The following is a 16,087-nucleotide window of genomic DNA, read 5'->3' on the forward strand; positions in this document are numbered from 1 at the left end:
ATGTAAACACACACACATGCACGCACGCACGCACACACACACAAAATTAGTGGTAGACGACTCAGGAGGACTGCATGTTGATTAGGAAGTCTGACATATTATGTTATTCCCAAGTTTGATAAAAAATGTACACTAGTGTTGATATTGTGTGTCATTCAGGTGCCAATGATCACATCAACAGCTTGCTTACAGTAATGTGCTGTCTGTTTTTGTGTGGCTTTATGTGCTCTTTTCTGCAGAGTAAAGATGCTGGAATCAGAGCTGTGGTCATGCTGGATGAACAAGGAGGTAATCAATTATGTTGGATCTTTAAGTCTCTTTTTTTGGCTTGTTTAAAGTGTTCTTGACTATAAAATAGAAAAGTCTGCTTTCGATGGAAGAAGGTAGGGATATTTATGGTCCAATATTTAAAGTGGTAAAAGACAACTTTTCAACCCCCTCCCCAGCCTTTCCAAGAGGTATTATAGTTGATGCTGCTCTTGCAATGACAACCAACTAACTAATGACCAATTCAGAACACAAGGAAAATTGCAGAGATAATTGCATAGTAGAGGTGACAGGAAAGCCATGTGAATGCTGGGGAAAAGGCACACCCCTCACCCTCCTTAGTTTACTTTCTTTGCATCTCACATCTATTCAGAACACGATGTTCGAACCTATTAATGTAAATCACAGATTCTAGGTTGGATTTCTAGGGATTGACAACATGGTCTGAACATCAATCAGATCAGCCAGTTGAAACCATATGTTCCATATTGTCTGTCTCTAACGTTGTTACATCACTATTAAACCCAGCACCATAAAAACCCGTGTTCCTAACAGAGCAGTTGGAGCGTATTGAGGAAGGCATGGACACCATCAACAGGGACATGAGGGAGGCAGAGAAGAACCTGACAGACATGGCCCACTGCTGTGGTCTTTGTATCTGGCCAATCAGGAAGTAGGTTCTGGTTTCTGGGATCCACACCTTTAACCAACTGTCGCCCAGTTCCTTTGTCTGAGCTGAAGCCATATGGTTTTAATGGAATTTTGCATTAAAATAGAAACCCCATTGTACATGAAAAACAGTCCTCCAACCATCCCCTCCATCTATCCTTCTATCCATCCATCCGTCCATCCATCATCCATCCATCATCCATCCATCCATCATCCACCCATCATCCATCCATTCATCATCCACCCATCATCCATCCATCCATCCATTTAACCATCCATCCACCCACCCATCATCCACCCATCATCCATCCATCCATCCACCCATCCATCCATCCATTTAACCATCCATCCATCCACCCATCCATTTAACCATCCATCATCCATCCTTCCATCCATCCATCGATTTTAGGCACCACAAATTGAATAATTTCCGTATTTAAAATACTGGACATTATTCCGCCTTTCTCGGGTACAATCTTCAATAATGAGTAAACCCCTCATTCCAATCTAATCAAAACGGATGGATAAAACATGATGGAACTGGGTATGGAGGTCTTGGTGCAAAAAAGTGGGACGGCTGGGCCGCGTGTGGCCAAAGTGACATTATTTATTCTAAGCCAATTCTTTATTTTTTTGTTTTGGGCGTCTTACATTCAGTCGCTACTGGCTGCTTTTTCAGTTCTGTTGTGGGGCTTTAAGGAAATAGTTGCTGATTTTGTTTTGCCTTCTTCCTCCGCTCTCCTCTTCCATCCTCCTTTTCATCCTTTATTGTACATATCTTCATTTTATTTCTTCCTTCTCCTTTATGTTTTCTTACATCCAATGTACCTCCTTCTCCTCTCCTGGCACTTCCTTTCTTCCTCTCCTCCTGCATGCTCCTTGATCCTCCTCCTTCTCCTCTCATAGAGCAGTTGGAGCGTGTAGAGGAGGGCTTGGATCAGATAAACTCTGATATGAAGGAGGCCGAGAAAAACCTGACTGACCTGGGCAAGTGCTGTGGCCTCTGCTCCTGTGATAAGTATGTGTGTGTGTGTGTGTGTGTGTGTGTGTGTGTGTGTGTGTGTGTGTGTGTGTGTGTGTGTGTGTGTGTGTGTGTGTGTGTGTGTGTGTGTGTGTGGTGTGTGTGTGTGTGTGTGTGTGTGTGGCCTAGCATTACTATACTTGTGGGGACCTAAATCTGTTTACACAGTCACGTGTGGGGACTCGCCTCCCTTATGGGGACAAATTGGAGGTCCCCATGAGGGGAATCATTAATTTTAGGGTGAAGACTTGGTTAGGTTTAGGATTAGGGTAAGGTTAAGGTTAAGGGTAAGGGTTAGGGTTAGGCATGTGTTGGTTATGGTTAAGGTTAGGATAAGTCTCCAGGAAATGCATGTATGTATACATGGTATATGTGTGTGTGTGTGTGTGTGTGTGTGTGTGTGTGTGTGTGTGTGTGTGTGTGTGTGTGTGTGTGTGTGTGTGTGTGTGTGCATGTGTGTGTGTGTGTGTTTGACTGGTACACATTTTCTGAGAAAACTACAGAATATGGTGGTCCCTCATAGAAAACTAAAGAAAGCTTTCTATTAAAAAAGTGATTTAGAATTAAAGGAGTAATTCAACATGAAAATTATTATTTGTACCTGTTAACAAACACTCACACAAATCGTGCAGCATAATCCTTTTGAAACCTTCCTTTGTATGAGTATGCGTGCTATGTGTATCAGTGAGACTTCAATTACATATATATTTACATTCACATTTTTACTCTCACTTTATCAAAAATTGTCTCTTTGATTCTTTTGTTTATGCATGCTTGCTTCGATGCCCTATAGATTTTTTAAAGCTGTTTAGATATCGTCTTTACAACATGTTTAACTTCTCTACTGTATACATAGACAACTACTGTACCCATATTGGAAAGGATGCTATTCTTGTGCATCACATTTAGCAGGGTGGACTACCAATATAAATCAGTGGCGAACCGTGTCTATCACAACTGGACCTTCTGTAGACACACACACCCCCCCCCCCCCCCCCCTCCGCGGCATTATAATGTCCGTCTTTTCACTGAATTGTCATCTTGAAAAGGGTACTCACAACAATTCCGCAACAACTTCATCTTCACCTGTTGCACTTGTCATTTCAACGTTAAAAACAATAAAACGGCATGAATTGCTTCGTCGCATTCATCTAGATCCTCTGTCTCGAGCCAGTTAACTAGCGGGCCTTCTAGAATACCCTGGAACCGAGGGGAACTCTGAAAGAACACGCCCATTGGCTACAAATCAATATATGATTGGTTGATCAAACTGTCAGTCCAAAGGTACGCTCTCATTCAGTGCAACGTCCAGGGCATTCGATCAAGGATGTAGAATACCTTGGTTGAAGGATATTCTACCCAGAGACCCAGAACAAGATCTGATTGGTTGCTTTCTTTTCTAACACAAAACCACTGAAATGCGTAGCATGGTCCGAGAAGGACAAACAAATCAACGTAACACTGTAATATTACAGATCAACAACACAGATACCATTCTCATTTTATTCATTTTATATACATTTTATTATATTTTATTACATTTTATTTATATAATTAAATCGATTTTTTGTTTGTTTTATGTGAGTGTTCCAGGGTATTCTCTGAATACCTTGAAGGCCCTGACGGTTCGCCACTGATATAAATGCATTCATAAGGAATGTCTCTCCTTGTCTCTCTCCATCTTTCAGACTAAAAGCCTTTGAAGGGAGCGGGGCGTACAAGGCAGTTTGGGGTGGAGGCTCCGGTCAGGATGGCGTTATATCCAACCAACCACCTTCGTCTCGAGTCGTTGATGAGAGGGAGCAAATGATCATGAGTGGAGGACACATACGGAGGTATTGAGAGAGGTTAATGGAGTGTGTATTGTCGGTTGCTTGTTAGGAAAGGCAGCTGTGTAATGTAATGTCATGTAATGTAATACTAGTCATCAGTCATACGGGCAGCTGGCCAAACACAGGCCAACACACACACATTATTCTGCTCTATCTCAGGGTGACTAACGATGATAGGGAGGTCGAGATGGACGGGAACCTGGCTCATGTCGGCAGCATCCTCGGAAATCTGAAAAGCATGGCCCTGGACATGGGCAACGAGATGGACATGCAGAACAACCAGATTGAACGCATACAGGGCAAGGTACAACTGTCACATGACAAATTACCCTAATTATTACTTGATGTATTACCGCGGTACACATTTTCCTCAAGAGTTTATGGTCCCATTCAGAGACTTTACTCATAGTGCCTTAAACTTGTTTAGTTTGGGTGTTGTCTTTGAACTTTAATTTTTTCACAGGTTTTCCGTTAATTCAGTTCAGGTCATTTCAAAGTGAATTGTAACATTCTTATTTCCTACAAATGTGAATTCCAGGGTTCTGTAATACATGGCTTTACCCTCTTTTAGTTAATAAAAAACCAAGAATGCCACGTTCAAATTGTCAAACTTGAGGATAAAACACTGTCGTCTACAAACCTATGGGTGACGTCAATCACAAAAGCACTATATAAACAGAGCCCATTTACAATTGTAATCAGAAGCAAGAAGCAAGACAGGAAACGAGCTGGAAGTCTTGTGGCATTCATTCACTGACAAGCATAAATTGTACAATGCACTGTTATTTTCAGCAAGAGCCAGCATATGTGACGGTGAGTAGGAATTGAACGTTAGTGCTTACTTTGTACTCATCGTCACACACTGTCTTCCGCTACGTTGAGAGAAAGGCTGAGAAGTCCAGCAGGTCTCCCGTGTCATTTACATTTGCTGTTTCTTTCCTCTCTCTCTACAGGCTATTCTCAATGTGTCACGCATCGATGCTGCGAACCAGAAAGCCAACAACCTCATAAAACGATAGAAGTAACACTTTTCCATGTCACTCTTTTTTTAAAGCGTATTTATCCTAGTAGCATTACTATGTTCTGCATGCTGTGCCAAAGTGTTGCTGCTGTTAATACATAGGCTACTAAACATAGTTCTTTTTTTAAGTAGAGTTTCCTTCCTGTTATGTTATTGCTGTGATTTCACTATGGGACTTACATTCTGTGACTCTTAGTTACAAGATCTCAATTTGCTCTTGTGTTTCTATTTATTCTCCTGATATTCTATCTAGTCATAGCTTCGCAGCAAGCCCTTTGTTGGTTGTTGTTACATTCCCCCCGAGGTGGCTCACTCGGCAGAGAATAAGGACGTTCTGATGATCCCTGTGGGGAAACTGGGTCACTGCAGCACTATGAAGACAAAAACAAAATGTAAACTTGTGGAAAACAGCAGCGAAGAGCAGCTCCTTGACCCAGGGCGTGTATCACCGAAGAGCTGCCTTTTACTTCTACGGGTCAGATAATCATAAGTTAAAAAACAGCTGTATGTGTGCAGGATAAACAAAATACTATCAACAAACAGCCCCTTCCCAAATGCAACACCATTGTATAACACACCCCTCCCCCCTTTCTCTAGTCGAAGATGTCCCATAACACGTGCGTGTTGGCGCCCTCTGCAGATGCAGTCGGGTATTGCCCAGAGAAAGGAAACACGTATTTGTCATCAGACAAAGACCTTTTGCGACACCAAGCGGACAAACATGGAACCTGCTCCTCTAATGATCTCTCCATCTTCTCTCGTCTCATGTTGATGTAAAATGGTGGTGAAAAATGACGATGAATTGGTGTTGTCTTATAATGTGATCTCATCAAGCTTTTGCAGGCACAGTTAAAACAATTCTGCAAAATAAAAACTGTTTTGGGCTTTTTGCTGCATGCTTTTCATATAGTCAATAAACATGTTTTGATTTACTTTGTTGTATCTCGATTGTATGGGTAATTATAATAGGCTGTATAAGTATAATAATGTGTTTGACTTTTGAAGACTAGAAAAACATGCAAAGCTAGATAACTTTATATATTTCTGTATATTGTGATGAAATGCTAAAACATGTACTTAAAGAATACTTTATCGAATAGAAATGTGGCTATGGACTCATATTGTCAAATTGGAAGGAGGGGCAAGTGGTTATCTTTGGTGGGTCATACTACAGCTTTGTGAAGAGGATTAATCATCAGTTTTTCCACATAAAATAAAAAAACACGAGTTAAATGCGCATATTTTACGAGTTTTGTGTTTACTTTATTTGAAAATGGACGTGATTGGTGCACGGTGTAGGGGGGGCAGCTGTGGGCGCGCAGAGAGCTGAAATGTTGCGCGTTCAAGGGAGGAAAAAAAAATTCGGAGTCTGCGCAGTCCCGTTGTTCTCGACTCTCCGAACTTTCGGGAGAACCACGGAGGAAGGAGGGGAGGTAGAGAGAGAAAAACGCAATTTTTCCTGGTAATTATTTTAACATTTTCAGCTTTTTACTTTGCACGTCACCATATTGTCTTGATAACACACTACACGCGTGATATAAATACAAAAGCAAGTATACCCGTGAATAGCTTCAATGCGAACAACGGAGCTTAGCACCAGAGCAGACATTACGTCCTCTACCTCCACCACTAAGTGCCGCCTAACGTGAGCTGTTTCTCGGTGCAACGGAACCGGCACTCAGATACAAGACGCTGTTTTGCGAACGCCCGCTTTACATGCACGGTAAATCCACACAACTGCGCTGAAATTCGCTGTAAATCCGGGTTTGCCGTTTTATCGCCATAGCGTGTTAACGCTACGGCGCCCTCAGAGATGGCGGAGTCTGTGGGCTGGCTGCTCCTTGTGTGAGCTCAACAAAGACACACTAGCCCACAGCTGATTGGCTCAGACGGACCACGTGGTCAAAGCAGACGCAACGCTAATTTAAATCTTTTTGAGAAGTTTTTCTCAATAATAATAATAACATGTTCTATATAAAGAGCGATTTCAAAGTACTCACAGACACTACATATCCAGGGTAAAATTCATTAAACAATTCTTCAAAAATCATGAAGAACGACACACACTCAAAATAGAAAACAAACAATATTAATTAAACATGAATAGCAGCTGTCAAACATTATTCAAAAGTTCATATCTTATACATTTTGGTAGCTATCAACACTATACTTGCGTGTTATGGTAAAAACATTCAACAACATGTAGCTAAAATTGTAATTTTGTTGTTTCTTTATTTTTATTTTATTATTATTTTTATGTAGGTCTTTTAAATTGCACTGTTGAGTAACTTGAGATCTTAGTTTTTCATACATTACATAATTACACCGTAGTGTTGTATATGTTATGACAATAAACCTTATGAATCTTGAAAAAATATTGAATCTTGAAATGGCTCTTTAAACAGAGATAAAACACTATAACAGGACACTGAATGTATTATTTTTGATATAGTTATGGGTCCTAAAATAAGAAGAATTTTGAGATTCTACTTCGATTTAGTCAATATCGCCACAGTGTTGCATGTTTGGTGACTATAATGTTAGTTTCTGACTTTTAAAAGCCGATAAATTACAGTTTTTTTGTCATTTCATCTAAATCTACACCTTATCACAGTTACAAGCCAACCCTAAGTGTATTTCTATAATATGGCATTTTTCATTTTAAAATACTACCAGGAGGCACTGTAGGAAAAAAACAAGATGTCCTCAGAATCAGAATCGTAGGTTTACACATACGAGGAGTTTCCTTTGCTATTATGTGGTGCATACAGAGACACAGAAACAACAATACGTAGCAAAACAAATACAATACAAATATATTATAACAAATGGCAAAAATTAACAATATTTATTTACATATGAGAAATACTATATGTATTTATAGAGAGTACTGGTTGTGAAAACAACCACAGTCCAGCTCTAAAGAACAACATTGCACAAATGTTTCTCTATACTTTTTGGGTCAGCCATGGTGTTTCTTCATCTCTGTATCTGTACTCTACAATATGTTATTTTTAAACCTCAAGTCATCAGCGGCATTCAGGTTGTGTGAAAGTACCATATGAGTCATATCAGGTGAATACATGTATTTATTATGTGGAGATTCTAAGCTATGAGAAATGCATTTAATTATCCTTTTAAGGAAAAACCTTTGTACTTTCATTCTGACCTATACTGCCACTGAGTGTAAGACTTTTCATTTGGTTGTAGAACATTTTGGAAAAAATATCAAATTGAAGTCTTCTCATCTTTATTAACAAATATAAAAACAATAAAAATATATATTTAAATTATTTTAAAAAATGTACCAAGCGTATTTAGATTTGAAAAGTGTTTTTAGACAATATACTTAACATATTTTTTGACACAAATATTACACCTCCTGCTCTTTGGTTATTGGCTAATCCAAATATAGCAATTTCAAAAAAACTTGTTAGCCCCTGCTGTTTTTATGTGACGTAACCGCTCCAATACAGTGGGTGTTAACTGATGAATGTCGTACACCAAAACATGAAAATCGTTTAAGCTTGTGTTAACCACCGAAAGTGCTAATATGCTACCTCATATCTGGGTTGCGACTCATTCCTGCACCCATCCACTGTATATGTAACCAATAGCTGCTAGTATAAGCGTCTGTGCTATACGGTGCTGCTGAATTCTGTATTTCTGCTGTTGATGCTAATGTTAAGTCCTGATTTAGCGTTTATTTCCCTTTACTTAGTGACTTCGCTCATGTTTTCACATTGAAGAATGTGTATAGCTGTATTCTCTGTATAGCATTCTCCCCTCTGTTCCTAATATTTCTCGTTTTGTCTCCCGCCCGCTGCAGGTGCAGTCAGAGAGGTGTCTTTTTGTGGATCAGGAAAAGACGGTCCTGGATTTTTATTTTTTTAATTTATTTGACAGGGACAGTTGATTGACATTGATTGATTGACATTTCTGTAAATGCGCCAGAGTTAGCCAACAGGCTATTTTTCTTGAAAGTCATCCTAAAAACAAAAATTCACTTCAAATAACAGGTAAATACAATCAGTAAAACAACATTCAACAGATATGCTTATATTATGATAAAAGCATATATAAAAACTAAAATACATATTCACAAAGCAGGCGGTGAAATCCACCAAACTGAGTCGCAAAAGGCCAGCAGAAGAGGAGGTGTGAAGGTGTAGCTATGTCGGCTGTGTGGCGTGAGGAAGATGAGTTCAAGGTGGGAGGAGCCAAAGGAGGGTTGAGATCCAAACCTCGGTTCTCCTTCACTGAGGTCAAAGTGCTGCTGGATGCGGTGAAGAGGAACAGATTCATCCTCCTCAGTGAGTGGAAAGGTGTGTGTGTGTGTGTGAAATTAGATCGTTGTTGTATCATTGTTGTTCACTACGATCAGATTAAACCAGGAACATGGTGACACCAATTTATTTATGATAGTTACACATAGTCTGATGAATAATGTACATGTGGTACAGTTTCATAGCTATAAACTACATTTACAACAGCCAGGTTTTTCTTTGTCATCACCATTTACATTTATAACCAACAACAACCCATTACAAATGCATAAATAAATAATGGTTTAATAGGGCACATTAATAAAAGAAAAAGTATTGCAATTTCAGGTTTTTGTTGGGGAAATAGTGTAGCCTACATTCTTACTGTTGCTGCAGCAGAATTTTAAAAGCTGTGTTACTTTGGTGTGGGTAAGGAGTCTGGCGGCTGCGTTCTGGACACGCTGGAGTCTATTGAGGGATGTAGTGCTGATGCCGTAGAGGAGTGAGTTGCAATAGTCAAGTCGGGAGGAAATTAAGGCGTGAATGAGTCGCTCAGCTGCAGGGCGGGTGAGAGAGGGACGGAGTTTGACAATATTGCGGAGGTGGAAAAATGAGGTTTTTACAACTTGACGGATGTGGGGCTCGAGGGAGAGGGTGGGGTCAAATATAACGCCAAGGTTGCGTGCCTGGGTGGAGGGGGAAACAGGGGTGCCATCAATGGTGACTGTCAGGTTGGGGGTTTTGCTGAGGGTGGATTTGGAGCCGATGAGGAGGAGTTCAGTTTTATTGCTGTTGAGTTTGAGGAAGTTGTGTTGCATCCAGGATTTTATTGCAGTCAGACAGGAGTCGATGTGGGTGAGGGGGGGGTTGTGGGGGGATTTGGTGCTGAGGTAAATCTGTGTGTCGTCAGCGTAACAGTGAAAGTCCAGGTTGTATTGGCAGAGAATCTGACCAAGGGGGAGGATGAAGAGGAGGGGGCCGAGTACTGAACCTTGGGGAACACCTTGGGTGACTGAAGCTGTGGCAGAGGAGTGGTTGTTGAGGGAGATGAAGTGGGATCTGTCGGAGAGGTAGGACTGGAGCCACCTGAGTGCAGTTATAGCAGAGGCAGGAGCAGAATAATTGAGTTGATCAAAGTCAGGCCTTGAAAGGGCTCAGTAACAGGTTACCGGGGGTTGTTAGGTCATATCTTGCAGGAACACTTAACAGGAATAGCAAAGTGAAAATGACTGAAGGATAAGGCAGCCTTTGAAGAGGGTCATGTGGGCAGTTCGGCAGTTCAGGTAAAGTTCCACTGAGTTTTTTTGTCATGTGATTGTCGGTCTCAGACGAGTCATTGTTGGCTTCCCAGCTGCACAGAGGAGACAGGATGTTTCCTGATGGAAGCGTTTGAGTCACGTGATGAAGAGCTTTTCCGTTTCTGATCATGTTTAATGCTGCATTTATCTATTATTTATTTATCTTCTATGTGAACCCCAAACAGAGGGTTTCTGCAGATAATATAGCTTACTTTCATCACTGTCTGTTAGTGGTTTTACCAGCAGTACCTAAGCAGAGTAAACCCCATACCTTTGTCCGTACCTGTCTCACCTCCCATATCTCTCCCTGTAGGGAAGTTTAACCAAGGCGTGTCGGCTGAAGCCAAGAAACAGACCTGGACTGAAATCACCAATCAGATCAACGGTCTGGGAGAGAACCACAGAGAGGTTTGAGACTCTGATTACTATTGATTATTTTTAGTCCTGTTAATGATAATGGATGTGTGAATTCATAAGCTATCTGTGATTTAATGTGATTTCAAGTTTAAATATTCCATGAACTCACAAGAGAAATGGCCAAAATGAGGGAATGAACATTGAAAACAATTTTGGGTCCTGTTACAATCTCAGAACCCCTCAGATTGATCTTGCGTAATCCTTACAGGTCTAAACGGATTACCACTCCTAGTTGTTTTCTGATTATCAGTTCATAATTTTAGTCCAGAAAGTTAGATAATCTCCATCAAATTTGTCAGAGCCTGTCGAGGTCTTCAAACGTACCCTTCAGAATGCAGCACTATTTAACGTTATATTTTATAATCTGACGTGGAACCAGAGAGCATTTTTACTTGATTCCTTGGTTGATACATGCATCAGTTAAATAAATGGTGTCTCAGAAGAAGACATTTTAAAAGAGGTTTAATTTTCTCCCAGGTGCGTCAGATCATGAAGAAATGGGCGGACCTGAAAGGTGACGGGAAGCGACGCGCCTTGGCCCTCCGGAGCCCCAATGGGAACAACATGAAGAAGAAGAACCTGGGCCCCATAGAGAGGATGGTGTACAAGATCCTCATCATGAGTCCCAGAGCAGGTGAGCAGAGGCGGCGTCGTGGGGGGCGGGTCTGTGGTTTCAACACTCGATGTGTTCTCAGAGCTACACAGCAGAGTATAAGAAAGCAGGTTTGGGCCCTGAAGCAGTTTGAAACATGACAAGATGTGTTGGTTCTCAGGTGGCGACAGTGATCTGGAGATGGGTGAAGATGAAGATTTTTCAAAGCTTTACAGTAAAGGTCCACCCCCCAACACCACCACCTACTCCTACCTCAGCTTGACGGACAGTTCCCACTCTGTACCTGGAGGAGGGGCCTCTTTTGACCTGTCTCCTCTCTCCTCCCCAGAGAAGGATCTGGATGGTAAGTACAGTGCGAGAATCATTGCAACAAGTCTGAGGAGGGATTGGCCAGTTCCACATCACTCACTGTTTCTATATTCTATCATGTATTCAACATGTCTTATTGCTACTTGTCCATGTCTTGCAGGCAACCCTTTCCACATGTCATCCGACTTGGACATGGGTGACGCTGGAGGTAAGACTGTAGATCAAAACAGCTGCTGTTCTCTGCTTCTGGCCACAGGGGGGGGGGGGCCCTTTAAATTGACATGGATATGATTGTGATATGGACTTTGTCGGGGCGAGGGCCTTAAACTTTGAACATATTTTGGGAACAACTATTTTATTATATTATCTATAAATTGACTGACAGACGGCAGACTGACGGCTGCTTGATAGCTTTCAGAACGTCTCTTTACACTGATTGTTAGACCTCCTAGCTTATGGGGAACATTTCGTCTTCAGGACAAATGATTGGACGACAAGGAGTTTTAACAATGGTCTGTTTTTATTGTATTACCCAGAAGAATAATGTTTCTGCTCTGTGATTCAGAAGGCAATACCTTGATGGGGATCGCCACATCCTATGTGCTAGTGACAGAGCAATTAGGACGCTGACAGTACGGGGCAGTTTTAAACAATCTGTAAAGATTCAAGGCTAAAGACAGATTTCTGCATACATGTTCTGTCAACAGACTCATAAAGACGTTAGGGCTGTGCATCTTCACTGTTCCCACGATTCGATTATCCTGTCAGCGATTCCATATCACGATTCATAACAATGCGTTGCATCCTCAATTTTCTATATTACTACACATGGCTTCTTTTTCATCAATGACTACATTACATTGCATTTAGCTGACGCTTTTATCCAACGCGACTTACAATAAGTGCGTTCGACCAACAAGATACAAACTTCAAGAAAACAGAATCATATAAGTACATCAGGTTTATACATCAGAATACATGCAGTAAGATACATATTTTTATTATTTAGAAACTGCGTCAGAAATCAATAACATAAATATCTTGAGTGACATTAAATTATAAATGAATTGTATAGGTCTAGCCTCCCTATATCTGTGTGTGAAATTGTTCCATCCTTAAAAACAAAAAAATAATGCTTCTGCAGTCTAGCTGCAGCTTCTAGCCTTCTGTTTAAAAAAAGGACACTGAATGTCCTGAATGCGGCATCACACACAGGACTTGAGTCTGAACACAGCAGACAACAGGAGTATTTACAACATTATATAAAAACAAAAATACTGCATGTGGGTGCACACTTACATTCTCTGTCGTACTGTTACATAAATGTATGAGATTAAGTTAGCTTCATCATATCAACATTTGTTTAAGTGAATAATAACGTTTCTATCAGGTTCCTATCAGCCTGTCACTCATTATGTTCAGGGCGGGAAGCTTTCCTCCTGCCTTCACAAACTTCAACACATATTTATCGTCTGAAAATAGCGAGAGGACATTCATACTCTGCAATCCAAGACTTGATTAAATCCACCAAAAACCTGACAAGGTGCAAACGCTAGTATTTTTTAAAAACATAAATCCCTGTGTGTCTGAGCCGCAGCGACACGGACTGATTCAGAGCGGGTCATTCTGCTGTTGGTTCTGGACTGATTCAGAGCGGGTCATTCTGCTGTTGGTTCTGGACTGATTCAGAGCGGGTCATTCTGCTGTTGGTTCTGGACTGATTCAGAGCGGGTCATTCTGCTGTTGGTTCTGGACTGATTCAGAGCGGGTCTCTCTGCTGTTGGTTCTGGACTGGTGTTCTTGTGTTGGTGGAGAAATGTTGGGTTTGGTGTCGCTGTCACGTCTGTTCCCTGATCTCTGCGTCACCAACTGATTTGATATTCGTGTGACAGAAGAAAAAAAAACGTTATTGTACAGCCTCGGCCGGAAAATCAGGAAGCAACGTTACTACGCTATAATCGATTATGTTCTGTGACTGCATCGATGCAGAATCGTCCACGTCCGTATAGAAACGATTCATTTCAAGACCCCTAAAAGACGCTCTTATGACTCATTTCAGTACTAAACAGGTACTGCTATTTATGGAGTCAACCCCCCCTAATGATCACATGGTCCTGTCAAGATAACTGTGACATTACTAAGATTTTATTTGTAATACCACTAACCTATATCCATTTTTCTGTCTGCTCTTCTGTGGCTTCTTCTTAAAACTGATTTAAAGCAAAAGTATACATTTAAAATAAATACAAATATCTTTGTAAAGTTGAAAGCGAGTTTTAAATTGTTTTATTCTCTGATCTACTAGAATATGCCTTGGACTTCGAAGAAAACGACGACTCCATGTTCTTCATCCCTCAACCCCCACCCTCCGCCTCCCTGGACCCCCTGCCTGACAACGCCCTGCTGAGGATGAAGCCTGTCCACACCTACTCCCGAAACAGCCAGAGCAACACCACCTCCACAAAACCTCCCCCACCAGTACCCTTTTTCTCCGGGGCCTCCACCTCCTCAGTTATCCCTTCGGCGACTGGTTCAGAAACTGCCTCCTCCGCTGCTGCACCCCCCCCATCGCAGCCGCTCATAAGCTCCACCATTACCTTCTCCCTCCCTGCTCCTTCCTCCTCATTTGCCCTCCCTCCCCCGCCTTCCTCATCCTCTCCAACCAAAGTCTCTAAACCTGCGCCCTCCATCGCACCGCCTCCCGCCTCCTCTGTTGCTTATATCGCCCCCTCCTCTTCAATCCTCCCTCCCTCCATCTCCAGCGCTAATCGTGACCCTCTCCCGGCCGGAGGGGCCCCCTGCAGGACCCATGATGCCGTGGCCCAGATGGCGTCTCAGGGCCTGGAGCAGCAGCGGGCCAGCAGGATGCTCCTGAGCTCCGTGTCCCAATCTCTGGAGGTGCTGGCCCAGTCGGTGCAGCTGCTGGTGGAGAGCCAGCAGGAGTTTGTTCAGGACTCCCTGCAGCTGCAGCGGGAGACGGTGGACATCCTGAGGGACTTCTCCAACACGGCGATCACCATGCTGAGGGACAAAACCACTAACCACCCTCCTGCCCCACGCTTCTGAAACACGGAGATGTTTCAACAGACATGGTGCAGCTGTAGTTCGGCAGGTTACAGGAGACGTGTGGAGGTCTTCTCCTGCTGGGCTGCTGAAATCAGGACAATGTTCGCCCGAAGGCACAAACATGCAGTTTAAGGTTTGTATCTGTGTTTTCCTCACTTTAATCGTCTTTTTTTAAAGGTGGCGTTCGGAACTGACTGGATTTTACCTGATCACTGATTGAGGGGAAATGGACAAAAGAACATTAATGTATCAGTAGAATAGAAGAGTACTAACCCTAGCTGTGTCTCAATTTGGATGCTTCTGTGAACTGTGGCACTGTGAACACTTAGGCACGTGAATTTGGACTGTGTAATGTCTCCAATGGAACAAGACTGCCGACCCTCACAAGAAGTTACGATCTCCGCTGTTCATTAGCTAGCCGGAGCAAGCCAAGATGGCGGCCGCTGAGTGTGAAAGTTGTCCAGTGTTTTGACCGTAGTGAGCGCACAATCTGGATACTCAACAGTAGAGAGAAGATACAGAAGAATCCTGCCTCCTTCGCCCGACATTTTAACGTGTGACACGACTTCATGGCTGATCTTAACCACATCCTGTTTGTGATGCAACGACCACTTGATAATAAAAGCATAAACAGTTCCTGTTACTTTTTCTGCAGACCACAAAAAGATTCCACCCAAAAACACAACATTTGCTGAAATGACTCGTTCACAGGTTTCTAATGGAAGACATTTGTTTTTCTGAATGTTCAGAATATTTTTGATCTTTCATGCAGTGGATTAAAGAAAACATTTCTAAAATGATTCATGGAAACATCAAGATGGGACATTCCTAGCAGCCAATGCTAAATCTCTTTGGAGGTTAGTTTACTTGCTGAGTGGTGAAACAGCAGATTTGATGCAGAATTGTCTTGAATGGAAAATTGTGAATCCTTTACTTCAACCTGACCACATGGCAAGCATCACATTTCTAAGTTATTTATGTTTCTGGAACAACATGGAAGTCCTTAAATCTCCAAGTGTGTTTTACATGTTGTACAAAATAGCATTTCATTTCAATGCTGGTGTTATATAATATTCACACAAATATGCATTTTGTGTTCATCAATAAAAATTCCATTTGAGCGCAATAACATATTTCAGAGGTTGTGCTGCACACAATAGATCTCTGCTGTAACATTATGGCGTACTAAGTACAGATCGTGTTCACACCGGAATGGCTGGCGCCACTTCTTCTTCTTCTTCTTCGGGTTTACTGGCAGGCCGCAAACAACTTTTGCCACCCGAAGTCCCCGGCCGGAAGTCCCCGGAGT

The 16,087-nt window shown here is 41.9% G+C and overlaps 2 protein-coding genes across 10 annotated transcripts in view; both read left to right on the forward strand.

The window, feature by feature from the left end:
- The window catches only part of zgc:101731 (SNARE_SNAP25N and SNARE_SNAP23C domain-containing protein), a 36,765-nt gene extending 30,755 nt beyond the window's left edge, over window positions 1-6,010 (forward strand). For 2 of the 3 annotated variants that reach the window (XM_034230533.1, XM_034230534.1), the window contains 5 exons: window positions 240-288; window positions 1,843-1,954; window positions 3,646-3,792; window positions 3,949-4,093; window positions 4,743-6,010. In XM_034230533.1, the coding sequence (XP_034086424.1) occupies window positions 240-288; window positions 1,843-1,954; window positions 3,646-3,792; window positions 3,949-4,093; window positions 4,743-4,808 (519 nt within the window). In that variant the 3' untranslated portion in view covers window positions 4,809-6,010. Of the gene's footprint in view, window positions 1-239; window positions 289-822; window positions 941-1,842; window positions 1,955-3,645; window positions 3,793-3,948; window positions 4,094-4,742 lie in introns of all 3 variants that reach the window. The other variant, XM_034230535.1, reaches the window with a different exon arrangement.
- A 157-nt stretch (window positions 6,011-6,167) lies between these two features.
- LOC117555616 (flocculation protein FLO11-like) lies at window positions 6,168-15,907 on the forward strand. Of its 7 annotated transcripts, none has more exons than XM_034230536.1 (8): window positions 6,168-6,272; window positions 8,640-8,829; window positions 8,918-9,135; window positions 10,687-10,781; window positions 11,268-11,424; window positions 11,564-11,746; window positions 11,873-11,920; window positions 14,018-15,907. In XM_034230536.1, exons 3-8 carry the CDS (start codon window positions 8,985-8,987, stop codon window positions 14,776-14,778), a joined length of 1,395 nt encoding a protein of 464 aa, XP_034086427.1. In that variant the 5' UTR covers window positions 6,168-6,272; window positions 8,640-8,829; window positions 8,918-8,984; the 3' UTR covers window positions 14,779-15,907. The 7 variants fall into 7 exon arrangements, with proteins under 7 accessions (XP_034086427.1, XP_034086430.1, XP_034086428.1 ...); XM_034230539.1 differs by having other exon boundaries at window positions 8,918-9,123; XM_034230537.1 differs by having other exon boundaries at window positions 8,921-9,135.
- The last annotated feature ends 180 nt before the right edge of the window (window positions 15,908-16,087 follow it).

This window comes from Gymnodraco acuticeps, unplaced genomic scaffold (assembly GCF_902827175.1).
Source record: "Gymnodraco acuticeps unplaced genomic scaffold, fGymAcu1.1, whole genome shotgun sequence".
Classification (NCBI taxonomy): domain Eukaryota; kingdom Metazoa; phylum Chordata; class Actinopteri; order Perciformes; family Bathydraconidae; genus Gymnodraco; species Gymnodraco acuticeps.